The sequence below is a fragment of the Pteropus medius genome, unplaced genomic scaffold (assembly GCF_902729225.1).
Source record: "Pteropus medius unplaced genomic scaffold, Ma_sr-lr_union100, whole genome shotgun sequence".
NCBI lineage: Eukaryota > Metazoa > Chordata > Mammalia > Chiroptera > Pteropodidae > Pteropus > Pteropus medius.
The window spans coordinates 4,419,964-4,440,358 of NW_024349796.1; the positions used below are offsets into that span (position 1 = coordinate 4,419,964).

General features: G+C 47.6%; 1 protein-coding gene across 1 annotated transcript in view; it reads right to left on the reverse strand.

The window, feature by feature from the left end:
- SMYD3 (SET and MYND domain containing 3) overlaps positions 1-20,395 on the reverse strand; it is a 529,143-nt gene that overhangs the window by 71,762 nt on the left and 436,986 nt on the right. The window contains exons 9-10 of the mRNA XM_039883254.1: positions 17,306-17,393; positions 11,839-12,013 (exon numbers count right to left, since the gene is read on the reverse strand). Of these exons, the coding sequence (XP_039739188.1) occupies positions 11,839-12,013; positions 17,306-17,393 (263 nt within the window). The remainder of the gene's footprint in view (positions 1-11,838; positions 12,014-17,305; positions 17,394-20,395) is intronic.

A 20,395-nucleotide genomic window follows, 5' to 3' on the forward strand; every position in this document is an offset into this window, starting at 1 on the left:
TGTTTAAAAGGTATAAATGAACCTCACTTGCCCACATTTTTCCATCTGTAGAAAACATACCAGGAGACATTATTGAATAACTTGCCGACATCAAGTACACTCCTTCCGTAGCATTTCCAAGATGAATGCAGCCTCTGCCTCCAGCCAGAAATCGGGAACGTGCACGGGGACTGAAGGCCCTTCACGCGGCGTGCCACACGCTGCCCTCAGGTACACCAGGTCCTTAAACAACTTCTCTGCCCCAGGTGGCGCCTCGCCAGCCTCCTGACCCATCCTCGTCCTGCAGGATCAGGCTGCTTCCCACGCAGCTGACTTGACCCCGGCCCGAGAGGGCCTGCTGCTCCCTCTGCAGAAACCTGCTGCAGCAGAACTCCGTTCCTGACGCATAGCTCTGATGGTGCTGTGCTCCTTCTTCCTCTCCTGCATCTTAGTCTTTTATTTATCGGCCTTTGGATTCTGTTTACCACCTTTGAATCTTTTTTCTGACATTTTACAATTTCTGAGTGGAATAGTACCATGGATGTCTATTCTTCTGGTTTGTCCAGTAGCCACCTACGCTTCAAGCTTTTGAACAACTTCTGTCCTGTTCCAAACCTGTGTTTCCGGTGGGGCTGCCAGCGTGTCATCTCCCTTGGTCTAGGCACGGGTGGACCTGAGACCCAAAGAGGCCAAAGAAATCTATTACATATGCTTGGATTTGGAGCTAGAGGGAGCAGAGCCTTTTCTTTCGTCACAGAGCTAGACAAATGTGGCCTGGGGGATGCTGGAAGGCACCTTGTCTACCACGGGGGCACGACTGCCTGTGTGGGGAAGGACGAGGACCACGGGGAGGGGCGAGAAGAGCTGAGCGGAACAGGTCTGGGGAGAGAAGGAGGGAAAGATTGAGAGACACCCAGAGAGGGACACCAAGCTGGCGGCCCAGACGATGTCCCTGAACTGGCTGTGCAGTTACGCGGGGCAGCCATCTCCTGTTTGTGCCCCATCTGATTGGATTCCTGTCACACGTAACACAAAGTATCTTGAGAGATTCACGTAGCAGGAAGACAAGTGATGCAGTGGTAATGACCGCTCAGCCCTCTCTAGTGCAGTAACTGTCTAGACCTTTATAAACAAGGAAATCTGGGCACGAGCTGACTCAAATGCTTTTTTGGCGGGGGGAGGGGAGTGTAAATCATAACTAAAATAAAATAAATGAACCTAAGGCCTTAGTTCGAACCCCAGCTCTTCAGGAGGGTGGGCAAGTCACTTAAGCCTCATCCTCAGCCCCTCGTGCAGATGGGATGGACTAATTGTCTCGAGGACTGGAAGGGCGAGCAGGTTGCTGGGTCCGTGGGAGGCTCTTAATAAATAACGATTACAGTTCAGTTTAAGAAAGCTGAGAAACACAGGAGAGCACTCAAAGCCCTTTCCTCCGGAAGGATGGTGCTGACAAATAGCTGGCAGGTGCTTTCGTGATTGCTGAACTCAGTTCATCTCAGTCTGGGAGCGGGTTACGGCGATATTCCCCGTTACAAGTGAGAGCAGGTCTGCTCCTCTTAATTCTGAGCGGTGTGCTAGTGTGCTTGGTGTCTTTTGTGCAGTAAGAGCGATTTCCATCATCCATCCACTCTGCAGAGGGGCGCTGCCTCCGCACACCCCATTGCTCCTGGGGCCTGACCCCCTGCCCTGTCCGTAGGCTGCAGCCCACTGCTCTCTTGCACCCCAGTTCCCTGGCACCCGATGAGCCACCTCTCTTGGATATATCTAACAAGAAGAATATTACACATTTTTTTCCAGCTGTCGTGGGCTCAGGAGCTTTGTGCTATCTGACCCAAAGGGTATTTGTTTTATATGCTCAGAATAACTTGGCTATCTTAAAAACTGGGAACTATCATTTTGGGGGCATTTTGCCCCATCTTTCATTTCTTTCAAGGACCTCTTACTATTCTTTACAAAGGTATCACCATTCTCTGTTAGTGAACAAATTTATGAGGTTGGACAAATCAGTTTTATTTGTGCAGTTTAATTGAAGGTTTATTCATCTATCCTTGGAGAATTTCTAAAAACTCAATATGGACTTCACTCAAAATACACAGATAAATAGCATATGAGTGTGCTAATCAATTTCTTTTAAATCACAAAACACGTACATTGTAAGAAATTAAAATTGGTTTTAATCAGTGCTTTTTGAGCTTTTCAAAGTTGCATCCATCAATTCTCATTTCTCAGGCCCACTTGATTTTCTGTTGGCTGCCTACTTTTTTACTTTCTCTTCCAAGAGCTGAAAAAAAGGAAAAGAGGTAGCAGCCATGTAGCTGCAAGGGCAGCCAAGCAAGAGATTGAGTCAACAGGAGGTGTTCAGCGCAACCCAAAAGACGCCCTAAGATTCAGAGTCTAGCTGTTTAGGATACAATTTGCTGCAATAAGAAACTGAAGATTTCTTGTCGGAAAGTTAAAGTGTTCAGAGATGGCTTATGAAAGCTTAAAACAAAAAAAAAGTGAAGCACGATGGGAAATGTTTTTGTTCTGGAAATGCTTTCTCAAACAAGAAGACTGAAGACCATTTCTCTGAGCATACGTGTTGCCTGTACACACTGGTGAACGCAGAAGACTAAGTGTTTTCCTGTGCCAGGGACCTAGCCCCAGGGGTGCAGTGTGGCTTTCCTCTTGCTCACAGGGAGGTTGTTAAATAGGAACCAGGCAAATGCAATGGAGGAAAAGTATTTCCTTGGTCCCGCCTGGTGTCTCAAGAGTTAAGGTAGGTGGAGGTGTGGGAACGGACAGGGCTGGCCGTGGCGGTGGGGTTTGGGGGCAAAGGGAGATTGGTTTTCCAGGATGGGAAGGAAGCAAGAGAGTGTTTGCAACGGGCAGAGAAAACGTACATGAGCCAGAATGGAAGGTTTCCAAGGCCCAGACAGGAAAATCACTGGATTTTGAAGGCAGATCCTGGCACCAGCACCCGAAGCGTCAGAGCTGAAGGAAAGGAAGCTTTTATGGAGCGTGTGTGGACCGGATGAAAGCTGGAGGCGGGAACTCGTTTTCTTTGGACACTGCCACTAAGAGAGGCGTAGGGCTCAGGTCCCTTCAGGTTTCCTTAGAGAAAAACTTTAACTAAAGAGTTATCCGAAGATGGGAGGCCGATTGCAGTGGCTTTTCTCCTGCTCTGAACCTTTTCCAGCAGACTAGGTGCTACCTGAGGAGTCGGCTCCTCTCACAGGACACAGCTGTTCACCGGAAGCTCGAGCGTTAAAGGAGAAATACCGGGTGGAAATTTTACATGTTGATTTAAAATAAAGGTTTGAGGCCTCCTTGTTACTTTGAAGGGGCTCAAGGCATGACCGCTTCAACTTCCGGTGGGGGTCAGTAATGCGTACACACCGGAAGCTGAGCCAAGTGGCATGGCCACAGGTAGTGGTGCTGACTCCAGAATGTCTTACTGGACCTTGGACCTCTGTTTGCCCAAGTGCTTCTGGTAGATAAATGAATATCTGGAGGGGCCTTTGACAATGCTTTTCAAAACAAAAAGCTGGCAGTTGTGTGGCTAGGCAGTCTGTGGAGACAGAATCCACTTTTAGGTCAAAACTGCTTTATGCAAGTGGTGTGGACGGAGAGTTCTGTTCAAAGATGTTACACCATAAAGACAGTATCATGTACGTGCAAGGGCGACTCCATCCCACGAGGGTGCCATGGGCCAAAGGGGATGCCCCGGTCTGATTCTTGGCCTGGGTTCAAGTTCCATAGAAGGTGGCAATCATTCGGGATTATTAGTCCTGATTTGAAATCAGAAGCTCTGATATTCACTGCCTGATACTGACAGAAAAGATATGCGCTCCCTGGGCCGTGGCCTACCCTGGGGGCTCAAGAGGCAGGGAAGATTGTGGGAACGGACACAGTGACCCATGGCCATGGGGTTTTGGGGAAAAGAGGAATTGGAATCCTTGCCCAAGTGAAGATGGGAGGTAGGGGGGAGATCTGAAAAGCAAAATGAAGTGGTCTCACGTTGTCACAGATCGCCTCGGTCAGCGTGTCGAGTTGCCTGACTCCATGCTATACAGGCTTTGTCGGCAGTGCCACCCCATGGTCCCGGGGCACTCAGAAACGGCACTTCATACACGTGTGCAATTTTAGTTGATACTTAACCACCTGAACAGTTGTAGATGGGGCTGAAGAACCTGAAAGTGTTCAGGATAATATCCTGAGAGATAATCTGCCTAGAATAGATTATCCCTCTATTCTATATACTGTTTCATAATTAAAGCAGCTGAAGATTTAATGATATGATCTTAAGGCTGAATCAAAATAGACGCATGAAAAAAAAGCCATGTCAAATAACTATATTCCTCCCTCACTGTCCCCTGCAATGCTGGCTTCTGGGAAAAGGCATCCTCTGGTGACCAACTAGTATCCACTGTAACTAGTACTAGCACTAGGCTAGTCATGAGCAGAGTATTGAGGTTTACTCTAGTCACTCCTAGAGACCCGAGCCTGCTGGCATTGGCTTCTCGGTACACTGAGCTCACGTGGAAGCCCTGAGAGCAAGAAATTCCAAGCGAGATGGTTGACTTCCGGTGGGTCCAAATTCATGAACAGTCAGTGCAGGGCAGTGCAGGGACTGGTATTCTCCAGGAACGAAGAATCAGGAGGCAATGGCTGGGCTAGATACAGCCAGTGTCATGGACTAAACTGTGTCCCTCCAAAACTCCTATGTGAAAGCCTTAACCCACAGTACCAAAGATGACAATGGATTCGTAGACAGGAACTGTAGAGAGGTAATTAAGTGAAATGAGGTCCTCAGAGTGGGCCCTAATCCAATATGACTGGTGCCCTTATAAGAAGCAAAAATTGGACACACAGAGAGGTGTGTGAGCATGAAGGGAAAACCATGTGAGGCCACAGCGAGGCAGGGTGGCCATCTGCAAGCCAAGGAGAGAGGCCTCAGAAGAAACCAAACTTGCTGGCCCCTTGACCTTGGATTTCCACCCTCTAGAACTGTGAGACAAAAATTTTGGTCACAGTATGACGCAGTAGAGCTAAGTGGGGATTTTAGCTCTAAGAACGCTGCAGGAAAGGCTTCCGGAAACCAGAGGTGCCAGCTGCTCTGCACGAGGCTCTGGGGCAGTAGAATGATGAATGAATCTTAAAATCAATCAGTGAACACCAAGAGGCGTAAGTACTTGATCCCCCAAAGGGTCTCCTACTCCAGCACTATTTAGCCAGGCCTAATTTGGCCCAAGAATTCCCCCTCAGCATCACAAACGCCCGGTTTTCTGGAGAGACCCACAGGTAACACTTGGCTGGCTGTTGAGAACTGTCCACCAGAGCCAGGTCTTCATTTGTCTCATCTCTTTTGTTTACCGCTGTGCATAAATATTTGTGTTGAAAAGTAAGTACCCGAATCAGGGGCTTAAGATGTCCTCAAATGATCTGTGTGCCCAGGCCCCCAGGAGGTGGTGCGGGAAGCTGTGTCTCACGTGTGGGGAATGGGTGGGCAGGTGGCCATCCAAGGACACCATGGGCTGTCTCCTACTAGCCCAAGCATACCTAAGAGGCCATCTTCTACTTCTTGGCACCGATGAGACTGAGGTTTCTGCAGCTATTTGACTTTCTAGCATACCCCGTGGGGGTGCGCACTCACGCAGACTTGGGGCAGATATTCATAATGGGATTAGGAGAAGGAACAAGCAGCTTCTTAATTTTCTTGTCTGAGAAGTGGCTGTGGACTGTGTATTTATCTAGTACTCCTGGCACAGGGGGAGCTGGTGGAATAAAGTTCAGGAGAAGATTTCGACATGATCCAAAGTGAAGCAGATGGTGGGGTCCCCTGGAAGATGGGTGGGTAGTAGCCGTCCAGTAGCCGGGAGAGACACATACCATGGAGTTGCGTGACCAGGAGGTGACAGAAAGCACAGGCTTTATACACGCTCTGCCACGTGCAGCATGTTGGAGGCGAGGCGTGGGTCACCTCCCTTCTCTCCAGGAGAAGCTGAACCTGTATCGGCAGCACCCATCATTCTGTGTCAGGTGGGAAGTAGCCAAGCTGAACTAAAGCTTGGTCTGTGAAGCTGCCGATGACTCAGACCTGTCTGCTGTCACCCGAAACTCTCTGAAAATTTGGAGCACGTGTTCAAGGGCCAGAGGCCTGAGGTGGCAGCAGTGGGGGGAAGAGCTGCTGCATCCAGAAGAATGGGAGGCCCACGGCCACCTGTCCCCTTTCAGCCGTATGCTGGCTCCCTGCATACAGTGGCCTCGACTTCTCTCCCAGAACTAAGACCACAGGCTGGGTCATTCTCATGCAGCCACCGGGGTCAGGGCTGGAACCGCCCAGCACAACGGCCAGTACATGTGTCTTTAGCCAAACATACAGGTGCCATCTCAAGGAAGATGGTCAGGGGCTAAAGGAAAGTCAGGATGCTTTTAGAGGAACAGATCACAAAAGGAGAGAGAGTTTCGTTTCTCAGCTTCCCTCGAAGAAGCGCAGTCAGAGAAATGGTTCCTCAAGCTCTCCGCCCTCGCATTAGCTCTGCGTGAGCCAGGCCTGTAGACACAAGGCACGTGCTCCCGGCAGGGCTTGTCAGGCACGTAGCGACCGAATAGTAGCTGCCGCCATTGCTGTCACCTCCCGTTCTTTCTTCCTCGTCCTCTTGTTTCCCCTTTCTCTCCTCCTTCACCTTCTTCACTCTTTCCTTTCGTGATATTTCTAGATTCTGAATTAAGAGAGCCCTTTAGCATTAAATTAAACGGCCTAATATCAAAAAGGTTAAATTAAAAGTGTTTGGGCCTCGACGGATCCGTCACTGCCATGCAGGTGGTCACTGCCCCTGCGACAAGACGAGGGCTGTGGCTAAGAAGTCAACCATACAGAACTGGCAGCAAGGGAAAAGAGGCCCTAATTAGATATATCAGCTAAATGTATTTTACACAGACAGAGCTCAAAACCTAGGATAGGGGTTTGGCCACCAGATACTTTAATTGAAAACTACAGTGTGGAAAAAATGATTAAGTGGCTAAGGGATTATTGTCTGTAGCAATAAGCAGAACCTGCTCATCCATTGGGTGAAATAATCCCGTAAAGCTCACCACGGAAGGTAGCTGGCAAACAAGATGAGGGAACGGGACACTGGACAAAGCCCAGGAGCTCGGGTCCCCTCTTGAGTGGAGACCGGCTCTGATTCATCCTCCAGGTCTGACTCTGGGAGTGTGATGGAGGAGAGTCCCACATGACAGCCGAGGGGCCTTACCTTCAGGAATGAGCTGCACTGAAAGGCATAGTGCCACCAGCAACCTGACGACATCTGTGTGACACAGAGAGCTGAGGGAGCAGCAAAGGCAGGCCCAGGTAGGCGTTGTTAGGTGACTGACTGCACCCATCCCTCTCCCAGGCACCCCCGCCATAACGTGCATCCACAAGCTCTGATGGCTCCTGCATGAGGCCAGCATATTGACGGATGACAAAAACCCACAGAAAGCACTTGGATGTCTTCGGAGGCAGAGCCAGCTTGAAAACAGCAGTGGAAGGTACTGCTGTGATGAAACCTAACATTTTACCAACTTATCTGCCAAAGCTTCTGAAGGGAAAATTTAAAAATTACTGGCAAAATGAAAACTGATGCGGCTGCTACGTCATTACTGGCGATCTCCGGGTTACAAACGCCTGGGTTGTAAACATGTCATGAACACAAACTACCAGCTGCGTTTTACTTCTACTTTTTCCACCATCTTTTTTTTCTAACAACGAAGCACCAAAAAATTGACCTGAAATCGTACGCTTTTTAGCTTTCTTCTCCTCTTTCTCTGATATGGTGCCATCATGTACACACTCACGTTTGTTTAAGTTCCTTCATCATTCTTGTTCTTCCGCTTCTTGACCAGGTAACTCACAAAAATGTCATTCACACCACCACAAAAATACTATTTGTGGACCACAAAATCAATACCAGCAAATCCCATCCTGTAAGAGCAGACTTTGGTCAAGGAAGAGGAGAAGGCCCTTAGAGATTTTGAAACGAATTTAGACATGATAAAAATCATGCCCTCCGTGCTCAAGTCTTGAGAAAAGAGGCACACAGTTTGGTGATAGTTCTCTATATTCTAAAATGACCATAACGTCTGATGTGGCAAGTTAGCAATCGGAAATTTATCAGACGGATTTGCCCCACGGATTCAGTCACATCAGTACAAGTGCGTGGGCGTTCATCGAAACACCGTCTGACATAGTCAACGCACATGGAAGCGACAGGGCTGACCTGCGCGCCATGGCGTGCGTGTAAGAGGAAACTCTAGGCATCTGCTACCAAGAATGAGGCAGGCACTCGGGAGCTGGTCCAACAGATGCCCACCCTGTGTCTTTGGTGTGAGGATGGCTGGGGAAACAGGAAAAAAGAATGGAGGTTTTAAGGAGTTATGGGAGTGCATCAGGAATGGAAGTGTATGGATGTACACGGAACATTTCAGCAAAGAAACTGACCACCATGGTTATCTCTTGGGAATGGGACGAGAGTTTGAACGATGAGGGTGATCTTTAGCTTCGTGTTTTTTGAAGATGTCCTTTTCTAAAAGTACGTACTATTCTTACCACAAAAGTTAAGTTACCAGAACATGTGTGAATATATTGAAAGTCCCCCTCGAAGTCTTAAAAAGCTTCTGTATCTCCCTATCACTCTCTGGTTCCTTAAGAAAATCAAGTTTAATTCGTATTCAACATAATTTAAATCGAATTTAAAATTATGTTCAATTTTATTTGTATATTTCTTTTTTTTTTCTTCAAATTTATAGCATATGTTGATGATATTATGGGCTACTCAGGCAACCTCGCCATCATCTATGATACATTCTTCAACAAGAAAGCGATTTTCAAGTTCCTAAACTACCACCGGCAAACAAACTTTTGGAATTCAGTTCATCTTATACTTCAGATTTGACTGAATTAAATTTTTAAATAAAATTTATAACATGCGTTTAAGTTACTTTCATCTGCTTACTGTTTATGATGCTAAGGTACAGATGACTATGCCAATATAATCATAGACATAACACACAGATACTCTCAGAAGAAATATTATGTTGTATGCGAATCATTTCCAACTTGCTTTATGAAATCTGAAGAACTTACTATTGTGTTCCATCATAAAAGAACTTCCATCGAGTACCAATAAATGACAGAGTAGCGAGAAGGGAGCTCAGGGCGATGCAACGATTTGCATAAAAATGGAACATAGACACTTTCTCCTCTGTGGTCGGCAGGGAGAACTTAGCGAAGGTCGGGAGTGACGACATCATCACCAGAGACCTGACCGCAACCTGGTTGTTGCAAACGGTACATTAACACTGTAACGCCGTTATGGCAGATGGCAGTGCAGCCCCCTTTGGGCAACTCCTGCCTAGTTAACCGCCCGTGTCCTTGGCTAAAGGTGAACAAGAAGCCCGCCCGGAGCGTTTTGGAGGGAGACGGCGTAGACGGCTGATCGTCTGCAGTGAGCATTCCCTCATGCACCTCTGGGGGGCAAAAGCCAACCCGGCTTCCAAATCCCTGCCTCACATCCTAGACATCTAGAGGGCTCGCAGGGCACCTGCCCCTTCGTTCCTCATTTTCACTTTTGTCCACGCTAAAGGGAAAAAAGGCAACGTGTGACAGCATCCACCCCCTTCATTTCATCAACTGCGTTGGTTCTGATTATTTACAGCTCTTTCCTCCATTCCCCCTTAGAAAGCGAACGGTTCCGAACTCACTCATTTGCAATGGATCAGGGCAGACGATTTCCTGAGCTACAGCGCATCACAGAGCAGCGACTCCTCAATAAGCTCCAGCAAAGAGAAATGAGGGAGGCTTGGAAACGCGTCGCCCAGCGTCAGAACGGCGTGTTCATTTACAGAGAGGCTATGGCCTGACAAACACCAGGAAAATGCAACCTAATGTATTCCAAGCAACACGGAGTATATTCCGGTGGACTTGGCCTCGCTTATTTGAGAGGCCTTGGTAGGTGTGGGGAAAAGAGGGTTCAAACATGGGCAGAAGCACCTTGAAGGCGTGCGGCCTTCCTTGTGACGTGGGGGGCCGAAACAGGGTTTCCGAGCTCAGAGGGCAGCCTGGGTGATGCAGGGGAGGCTGTAGCAGGCAGGGGCACTGCACGCCCAGCAATGTGGAGCCAGTGGCTGCTGGGGAGGCCTGGAGAGAGGAGGCTTTTCTCAGTCGGCCTCTCCTGGCTGGAGTGTATCACTCACCCGGCAGCCTGGGGTTTGGCTTCTTAAGACCAAGCCCTGGAGTTCAGACGGGTAATACTGACTGCCCCCTGCCTGCCTCTCCCTGCAACACGGAGGCTCAGAGAAAGAAAGCCTTATCTCTTTGTGTTCAATTCATATTTTCTGAGAACCCGCAAGATTCATCATATTGAAGACGCATCTCACGCTCATGGGAAAGTCTATAGTCTGAGCCCTGCAGGCAATCTCTGATAAATTTGATTAAAGCTGACTCACAGTCTGGCTTCTGAAACTATGCGACCACAAGGCAGTGGAAGAAACAACCTACATAGTTCTGAAAACACCCTCGGGGTCACCCTGGTGCCATCAGTGGCCTACAAACCTCTGCCATCCGCCTGGGGTCTTCGCCACCTGCAGGTTCCTCTTGGCCTGCCCCACGCCCCCGGTCCAGGCCTGGTTTCCCAATCAAGTGTCTCATTTCCAGCCTCCTACCTCTGCCTGAACCGATATCCTAGACTCTAGACTTGCTTCCGTTCTCGTCACGTTGGTCCTGGCTACGCCCCTCCTCAGTTGTCTCTTGAGGCTCTTCCTCAGCTGGGGACAGGCAGTACCCTGGTCTCTGCCTCCCTCCCCTCCTCCCCTTAGAGCCACCCCCCTGCCCGCTGTCCCACACTGCAGGGGTCTGGACCTGGGTGCTCCCTCTGCTCAGCCCCTCAGGGCTGACGTCATGTTTGCATGGTCTTCAGAGCTACCCAGAATGGCGACCCTGCTCTCCAGGGCCCTTCCCCACCCTCCCCCGGTCCCAGATTCTTTCGGGCACTTTCCCAGAAGTGAGCGACCTTGTTCTCTGCTGTAAACAGTTATTCCGACCTCAGACGACGGCACATATGTCTCTGCGCCCTTTTCCTTGGACCGATCTGTCTCGACTTCCAAACTCGTGCTGTCGGTTGGCCCACGGCCGACCAGGGCCCCGCCCCTACCAGCACCCAACTGTCAGCACCAGACTCAGCACCGCCAAAGCTTCGCAAGGTTACGAGAACATAAAGGGACCGATGCCCCTGGTCCGGCGGAGCTGAGGCCAGACAAGAAACGATGAATTAGCAACAGCTCCTTCACCTGACCCGAGGACATGTGTGAGCAGGGCTGTCTCCCCGCTGTCTCGCTTGGGTCACAAGGATCATGAGGTCAAATGCTTCGAGTGAAGGAACCCTGGGACCTGAAAGGCCCTGACAAATGGAGGAGACCATCGTTACCGTCAGCCAGACTGGGGCCCCGCACCGGCCACGCTCATCTGGGTCAGCAGAGGCCAATGACACAGCCTCCCCGACTCCAGCCGAGCTGCGTGCCTCTCTCCGTCTCCCCCAGACCTCTGTGCTCGCTTCTGTCACCGCAAGCGGCACACCGAATTGTAATCATTGTCTCCACACGGAGACAGCATCTCATTAGTTTCTGCACACCCACAGCGTGTGACGCAGGGAAGGAACTCTACAACTGACAAATGAATGCGTAAGTGAGCGCACAAAGGAGTGACTAAAACAAGGTTTGGTTTTCCTCACCGATCGAGAAGCAGATGAGAACACTCAATAGAAAGCAGTAATCAGAATGACTTCGTGACGCCGATCCTGTGCCCACAGCCTTGGCTTCGGCCCTCTCCCAGGGACCTACCTGTACGGCTCCATGGTCCGGATGCCGTAGAACAAAGCCTCCTCCAGCAGACCGAGGTTGATGCAGGCGTCCATGGCACAGTCGAGCACCTTCAGCTGGTAGATGTTGATGTCGGGGAGCCGTTCCGAGTTGCTGCTTATGATGGCCTGGCACATGGCCAGAACCTGTTCCCACTCTGTTATTAACCCGAGTTAAGGACTCATTGTCTTCACCAAGAAAAAAAAATGCAAAGTGAGGTTCTCGAAAAGGCTGAAGTGCTCCCAGGCCCAGGAGGGAAGGAAGAACCCATTATCTCGCAGATGAGCTGCCTGAAAACACACTTGAGAGACAAAAACGGGTAAGTGGCATCTCAGAGAAGTAACTTCTGTTTATATCAACAAACCATCTTCTAACCGAGTCTGAGCATTAGGGGATGAGGGTTTCCACAGAGCCGTTCTTTCTTCATACCCCTAAATGTGCTCTCTTTAAGCCCTGCTGTGGATTAGACTGAACTAAAGATTGAGTCAGTTCGGTTTAAAATTATTTACTCTGTTAGCTTCTGTTTCAAAACTGACCTGAAATGAAAGAAGCTTCCTTTTTTAAAAGGAGCGCAGTACCGCCTCTGTGCCACTTGAATCCTGGGGCATGCGTGAAACAATACACAACCCACGGGCACTTACTAGGGGAAGCAATTTGAAGAAATTCATTTCTACTGGCTCTCATGTTTAAGCTTTTTTGACTGTAAAGCACAAGTGACCAAAGCCTATACTGAACCAAAGAAAGATATGCTTCTTTTAAACGCCCCAAATAAAAGATAATATTAAGAACACTGCTTATGCACTTAAATTGCAGCCAGGGGGAACAGCACTTTGAAGAGGCTGGGAAAAGACCCGATGTCCACTTACGGGCACCTCCGACCTCCTGATTAACCGTGTGTCCAGAGCTTACTCTCATGGAGCCCTGGTGTGACCTCGCTTTTTGGAAGTGCTATTCCCTGTCCCCTGACGAGGCAGGCAGGGGACTGAGGACGTGGTGTGTGGAGCGTGTCTTGAATCCCGCTGAGGCGAATTACCACGGAAGCACGGCTGAAGCGACAGCGCAGGCGCCCAAGGACCTCACGCGGTCACTTTCCAGCGCTGCTGTGTTAGGAGAGGCGGAGGCCGAGGAGGATGCTGGAGTGCGGCCGGCCCTTCCATCCCTCCCCGACCTTCAACTTATGAGGTTCCAAATTCATCTGCTTTCACATGCTGGAATTCCTCTGGGGCGAAAGGTCTGCAGACTTCAGATGAAGCAGAAATGGCGCAGCCTTTGACTATAGACAAAGCTGGATTTAAATCTAAGCTAGTTCTGTCATTTGTCAGTGTTGAGGTTCTGAGCAAGTTGCCTAAGTGCTTTGAGGTAGACCAGAAATAAAAATGCCTCATGTCACTGTAGAATTAAATAAGACAGTGCACGTAAAGTTCTAAAAACTGATTTACGTGTTCCACCGTGACCCAGGCAGAGCTCTGGGTGCCAGGGACACAGAGGGAAGGCGTTTAGTGGCACACGCGAAATATACACTACGCAAACGTTAGTGCCTTTGTCCTCCCTGTACTGCATCATGACCTCTGAGTGTGACTCGGCTTCAGGAAAACAGTTCAGTGGACTGAGTTCGATCGAATGTCCCTCCCTCCACCCACACCCCGCCTCACGCCACACAATCCAGCTCTTCAGCACCCAGTGCTCTGGCCCCTCCCCCAACCCCAAGCCCTCCTCCTTGGGGTCCTGACACGCACACCTCACCCTGAACCCCATGCCTCAAGGCTCCTTTATCCCTCCCTCCAGCAAAATCTACCTCCTCCAGCATCCACATTCAGGCCACTGCTGTCCCAACATTAGCAAACACTCTCGATAAACTGATCCAGCCACTCGTGTGAGTGGGGTGTGATATCTTCATTAACCCTCATGAGAAATATATTTTCTGTCAGTGGGGGCTCTGAGAGACAACGCCTGACCCCAAAGGTAAGACTTCCTTGGTTAGGACGTCAGCACCACCACATGCGCTGGGGGCCTCTATGTCACACTTCCTACACGTGACACTCTTAATGTTAGGGTGAGTCCTGTCTCGGAGGAGTCGACACTGGTCTCAGAAGAAAAGTGAGCTGGTGGCTTTCTTTTGCATTCATCTGACATGTATGTTTCAAGTTTGCTGAATGCATCTCCCAGAGGCTGGGGAAGCAGTGTCCTTGGCAACGCACTGGTTTTGTAACAGATCGCCAGGCTAAGCTCAGTGGCTTTTCATTCCAGGATTAGCTACTTGATGACATGTCAGGAGGAATGGCCATCTCTTACACAACGCTAGACGTTTCTGTGGCAAGACTTTGCACCTAATTTTCACATCGTGCTGATTGACCTCCATTAGTATTTGCTTGTTCGTTTACATACGCTCCAACTCATCTTAAAGCGGTTTGAAGTGACAAACCTTCGCAGTGAAAACCAGGTGAGATACCCTGCAGCCCCCGATAGGAATACACCTGCTTGTGCCCCGCAGCGAGCTGCAAGAGACTGCACGCCAATTTCCCTACTCAACACTGGCAACCGTCTCCTGGCAAACGAGGCAAACTTTCCCTGTAAAACACCCCAGTGAGCAAAAAAAAAAGGAATAATTTTAACTAAGAGGCTTTTCCCCCTAAGCCATGTGTATTTGCTCAAAAATTTAGTCACTGGCATTTGCTCGGTGTTTACAAGTCCTTCTGGTCCAGTGAGGAGGTGAGCTTGGGACCTACGCAGAGAACAGACTATCGGTGGACAGAATAGATCCTCTTCCTGAAAACTTTAAAATGGCCATAAGAGGATTTCAGGGAAAGAGAAAGGGGAACCAAGTGAATCCCCTTGAGAATTAATCAGCACCTTGAGACTCAGACTATCGGGCCACAGGGCTTTTATTCACCGAATCACATTAGTCTATTGCTTTTATTCACCGAATCACATTAGTCTACTGCTTAAAACCCTCCCGCCGTCCCCTCTCACCTATAAAGTCTGTCCTCTGTGCATGACATTCAAGGCTTTCCCACGTTCCCTCTTCTCACACTGAATAAAGGGGCTCCTGCTCCACTGTGCCAGCCTGGTGAACTCCTACCGACCCTCCCAGTCGCAGCTCAGCTGTCACCTCCTCCGTGAAACCTCCTCTCACCTCCCAAAGCTGGTTACTGTGCCTCTGAGGCCCGTGTACCGCACACAGGCGCACCTTGGAGGTATTGCGGGTTTCGTTCCGGACCGCCACAATAAAGCGCATGGTCATCTTTTCAGTGGTGGAGGGTCTTGCTTTCAATTAGTAAAAATGCAACATCTGAGAAGTGCGGTAAAGTGAAGCACGATAAAACAAGCTGCGCCTGTATTTTACCAAAATATGTATTAATTTACATTTTAACACGCCCCTATGTGTGAGCGTTGTGAATTCAGGGTTGTGTCTTCCTGTCTAGACCTAGGGTGGACCATAACTGGTGGAGGCACATGCATAGTGTCAGTTTTCAGTAAAGCCTTGTCCAACTGAGACTGAACGTAGCTCAGTCATCCGTGGGCCCTGATTCCATGGCTGGGACCACACAGAACGAGTCTACCCCTCCGCAGTGCGACAGCTCCCTGAGCCCAAGAATGGCTCTCTGGCTCCCAAATTTGACTGTTTTCCTAATATCGCCCATCTGGTCTACAGACAGGGTGTCAAAATCCATTTCGATCCTGCTTCCTCTTCTCAAAACTTATTTCAGTTTTTCTATGTCCCTTTTAATACGTTTTACCCCAAAGTGAAGAGAAATTTTCAGATATGATCAGATGATACTATCACCCTCTCATTTTCTATTCTCTATTAATTCTCTATTTCCATTAATGTTGCCCAAGATCACAGTGGTCTTTCGGGGCATTATATTATACTCTTAAATTTTATTCAATTTTTGCTATTCACTAAACCCTTAAAATTCTTTCACGTATTCTGCTGCTAATCTTTAAGTATATCTATACACTTGAACTTTTTAAACCAAACAGAAGATTTTTTATATGCTCTTGTTGAATTTCATCCTTTTAGACTCGGGAAGCTTTCCAGCCTTCGGGGGTCTTCTGAGCTCTCGATTCTATCATCCGACCTCTGCCACCTCCCCAGCTACAGGCCTCTGAGAATTCGATGAGCCTGTGCTCCGTGTCTTCATCTGAGGTACAGAATCAGAGGTGAAAGAGGACTGAATAGGGACAGAGCGCTCAGAGTGACAGTGAGCCACTTAGCGGCATGTTTTCAGTGCAGCTCTTCAACCATTCAGTAAGACGTGTGGTCAGGCCAGCCTCCAGCACACGTTCCTTGACTACTTTTCATCAAATCGCTTTCTGAAACCCACAACCCTTCCCGAGAACACCATGACTGCACAGACTCACCCGCTCTTGGCGGACCAAGCCGGTGCCCTGGTAGCCACGGCCTCCTTCTCCAATCTCTGGTCACCAATTCTAGATTCTTTACCAAAACCACTAAAACTAACACACAAACAAAAAACAACCTCACTGGGTTATAGATTTCAGGAATTATGTCACCTTTAAAAATAGGAACGTTTGTATAACTACCTTTCGTATCCTTTACAGATCTTTCCAGAACACTGTAGATTAGAAACTTCATTTGAAGCTTTGCTCATGATTGGGATCTTGTTTACTCAAGGCATCTGAATGACCTTTCACAATCTTTTTTATCACTCTTGGTCTTTTTCTTTTTACCTTGTGGTTTCCCTTTGTCACGTTTTTGCTCAAGTAAACTCCTCTACTGGACGTGACCTCCCTCCCAGCCTCTGCCTCTGCAAACCTTGTCCTTGATTCAGGATTCCGCTCATACCTAGAGCATCGGTTGGGCCTTCCCAGGTGACCTCCATCATTAGTGACCTCTCCTTATGCTGAACTCTGACCCACTAATGGTCTTTACCAGTATTCTCCATCCATGGTTGGTAATCCATGTATGTGGAGGGCCGACCTCAATTATACATGGATTTTTGACTGTACGGTGGGCCGGTGCCCCTAACAGCCACATCGTTCAAGGGTCAACTATATTTATGCCAAGAAAATTTACTGTGCAGCAACTCCCATAGCCATTGTAGTCATGGTTGATTTAATATGCAGTTTCTAGATCTGAGGGTCAATTACATTAAATTGTAAGGATTCTAAGCTATTCTTTCTTAGAGATGTAGGTTATAGGAAGAAGGGGAACCAGAAATGTGTTACCTTTTACATACAAAGAGACTGCTACTCGCCGTCCTACTATTACTGGACCGTGCATTTTGATATTATCTAAAAGTGGCAAGGTGTTCACGGTGATCTCTCCTCGATCTTCCCCAGCCATTACCCAGATGTTGGCTGGGGTCAGGAGTGCGGCCTGTGACTATGAAACTCACCGAGAGGTCAAACCCTGGCTTTTGCTTCATTAATACCATTAAGGAAGCGATCCAACAGTGCAACTCAACACACGGGTGAAAAAGGATACTCCAATGTGCCTTCAGTTCTTCGATTTTTTTCAAGGATTCTTGAACTTCCTTCCATACTTGTTCATCACCAGTTAGCATATCAGCATCCTGACCAGGCCAAATTAAAAGAACAGAAAGGAGGACAAAATTACTCAATTTAAAAAATGGGCAAAGGATCTGAATAGACATTTCTCCCAAGAAGATGTGCAAATGGCCAACGAGCGCATGAAAGATTCCTAACATCATTAGCCATTAGAGAAATGTGAATGAAAACCGCAATGAGATATCACTTGACACCCACTGGGATGGCTATAATCAAAAAGACAAATAATAACAAGTGTTGGTAAGTATGCGGAAAAACAGGAACTCTCATACACTATTGATAGGAATGTAAAATGGTACAGCCACTTTGAAAACCAGTCTGGCAGTTTCTCAGAAAGGTCAAACACAGAATTACCATATCATTTAACAATTTCACACCTTGAGATAGAATAAAAATACATGTTCACACACAAACTTATACATAAATGTTCACAACAGTATTATTTATAATAGCAAAAAAAGTAGTTAAAACCCAAATGTCCATCAAATGATAAATTTTAAAAATGTGGCGTATTCATACAATGGAATATTGGTTGGCAATAAAAAGAAATGAAGTACTGACACATGCTAAAATATGGCCAAACCTTGAAAACGTGCTGCTACGTGAAAGACGCCAGTCGCAGAGAATTATGTATTATCAGACTCCACTAAGATGAAATGCTCACGACAGGCAAATTCATAGAGACAGAAAGGAGATTAGTATTTGGCTAAGGCTGGGTGGGGCGGGGGGCGGGGCGCTGCAGAGAATTGGGGAATGACTGCCGAAGAGTACACGGTTTCTTGGTGGGGTGATGAAAATGTTCTAAAATTGATTGTGATGGTTACACAATTCCATGAATACACTAAAAGCTATCAAACTGTACACTTTAACTGACTGAATTGTATGGCATGTGAATTATATCTCGATAAAGTTGATACGTAAATATGGGTTTATCTCTCTCTCTGTATCTAAAAGACGGGATGGGGATGAGGGGTAAGAGTAAGAACTATTTGTTAGGAGACCTACAGATAACGCTTTAATCAATATGGAGTTATCAATCAACACGAGGCTAGGAAAAAGAGATGAGTACAATCATACTCATACAGGTGAACCAATTTTGACTTCTGCAAAAACTAAATATAATCAGTATAACTCCCAATAATTTAAAAAGCAACTCAAAACAAAATAAAAGTATGAGTTACTATTTAGTAAATGTCTATCCTCCTGTGTAGTAAGCAGGTCCTCTATTTTTCCTGCAGATCCACACTTCGAGTCAATAGCCACATGTGGCTGTGGCTACCATATTGGACAGTATTAGATATAGAATAGTTCTGCCATCACAGAAATTTCTATTGGATAGCTGCAAAAAGAAGCTAATCAAAGGGTAAGAAACTCTCATCGGACACTATTCAAAACCCGTGTTCAATATCCTTTAGATTCTCAATGGGCGTCAGAGAGAAGAACCATCCTAGGAAGTTACGTCCAATCACAGCCAATGCGGGGCTGATGCCGACAATGAAGAGGGCAGATTTTTTCAGACCATACGAATCCCTAGAGATTCGTATATGTCTACTTGGCGAAGTTTATAGAACGACCCCTGAGAAGACCACTGCCAGACTAAGCCTACGTTACTGGTGGGAAGATACGTGTCATCACCCAGGTGTACCAGGGCAGAAAAAAATAAGGGGTGGGGGGACACAGAGAAGCAGAAAAGAGACCCCAAGAAAATGGTAAGGCAGTGAGTGTGTGTGTATGAGAAAATGTTTGTGCTTGTGGGAGCGTGTCTGTGTAACAGGCCTTTTTGATCTCTATGTATATGTATTGTGTATAGGTATAATATAATAGGGTTTTTTTTTAAAAAAACACACTATAAGTACACTCTATCTCTTGTAGGAAATTGGCAATAAGTACCTAGCTTTCTGTACTTAGAAGAGAAAATCAAAGTCAATTGCTTTTAAAAAGGTGCACATCAACCTCCCTCCAAATACCTGCTCTGAGTCCGTATTCGTCTTCTAAAGCTGCAGTTCCGTCATCTCACTCCAAAGCCCTCAGCAACTTCCTAGTGCCTCCCAGATAAAGTCTGCATCTTAAGTCTCGACAACCATGGCCACCCATGATTAAATTGTCTCTGACAAGTGTCTCACTTGCTGTTAGACTCTCTGGCAGGCAGGGGTAACGGACCCTCAAAGCTGCCCATGCCCTGATCTGGTGGCTCCTAGAACCTGTGAATATGTTAGCTTACGTGGGGAATTAAGTCACGAGTGGGATTAAGGAGACTGTCCTGGACCATCCAGCTGGTCCCCAAGGAATCACTAGGCCTTAAAGATGGAATAGGAAGGTAGAAGAGGAGGTCAGAGTGGTGTGACGTGAGAAGGACCTAACCTGTCGCTGTGGCTCTGAAGAGGGAGGAAGGGACCCTGGACGCAGGAGCGCAGGCGGCCTTTAGAACCTGGCAAAGGCGAGGAGACACATTCTTTCTGGAGCCTCCAGAAAGAAACGCAGCCCCACCAAGACCTTGACTTTAGCCAAGACCAGTGAGACCTGTGTCAGGCTTCTGACCTACGGAACTGTAAGATAATAAAGTTGTGTTGTTTTAAACCACCAAGTTTGTGATAATTTATTACAGCAGCCACAGGAAACTAATACACTCCCTTATATACCGAACAATAAATCTAGTTCCAGAGCCTACGCTCTTTCCACTATTTTCATGTTTAATTTTTTAAAATTTTATTGTATTAGTTTCAAGTATATAGTACATCAGTTAGACATTTACATAGTTTATAAAACAATCCCCTTGATTGCTCTTTCTCTCTTAAATTTTTCTCCTAGGTTTGCTGAATGGTGAAACTCATGTCTGTGAGATAGTAAGTTCCAAAAATCTTCGACCCGTGGTTCCTATGATCTTCCTAGTACGAGCACTTGAAAGGGGCAGTCAAACCCTCCAACGCGGAACCCACAGAGGCTCTCACACTCTTCCACCCCGCCGGGTGCGGCTGTGGCCCCAGGCAGAACAATTTCATATGGAGTT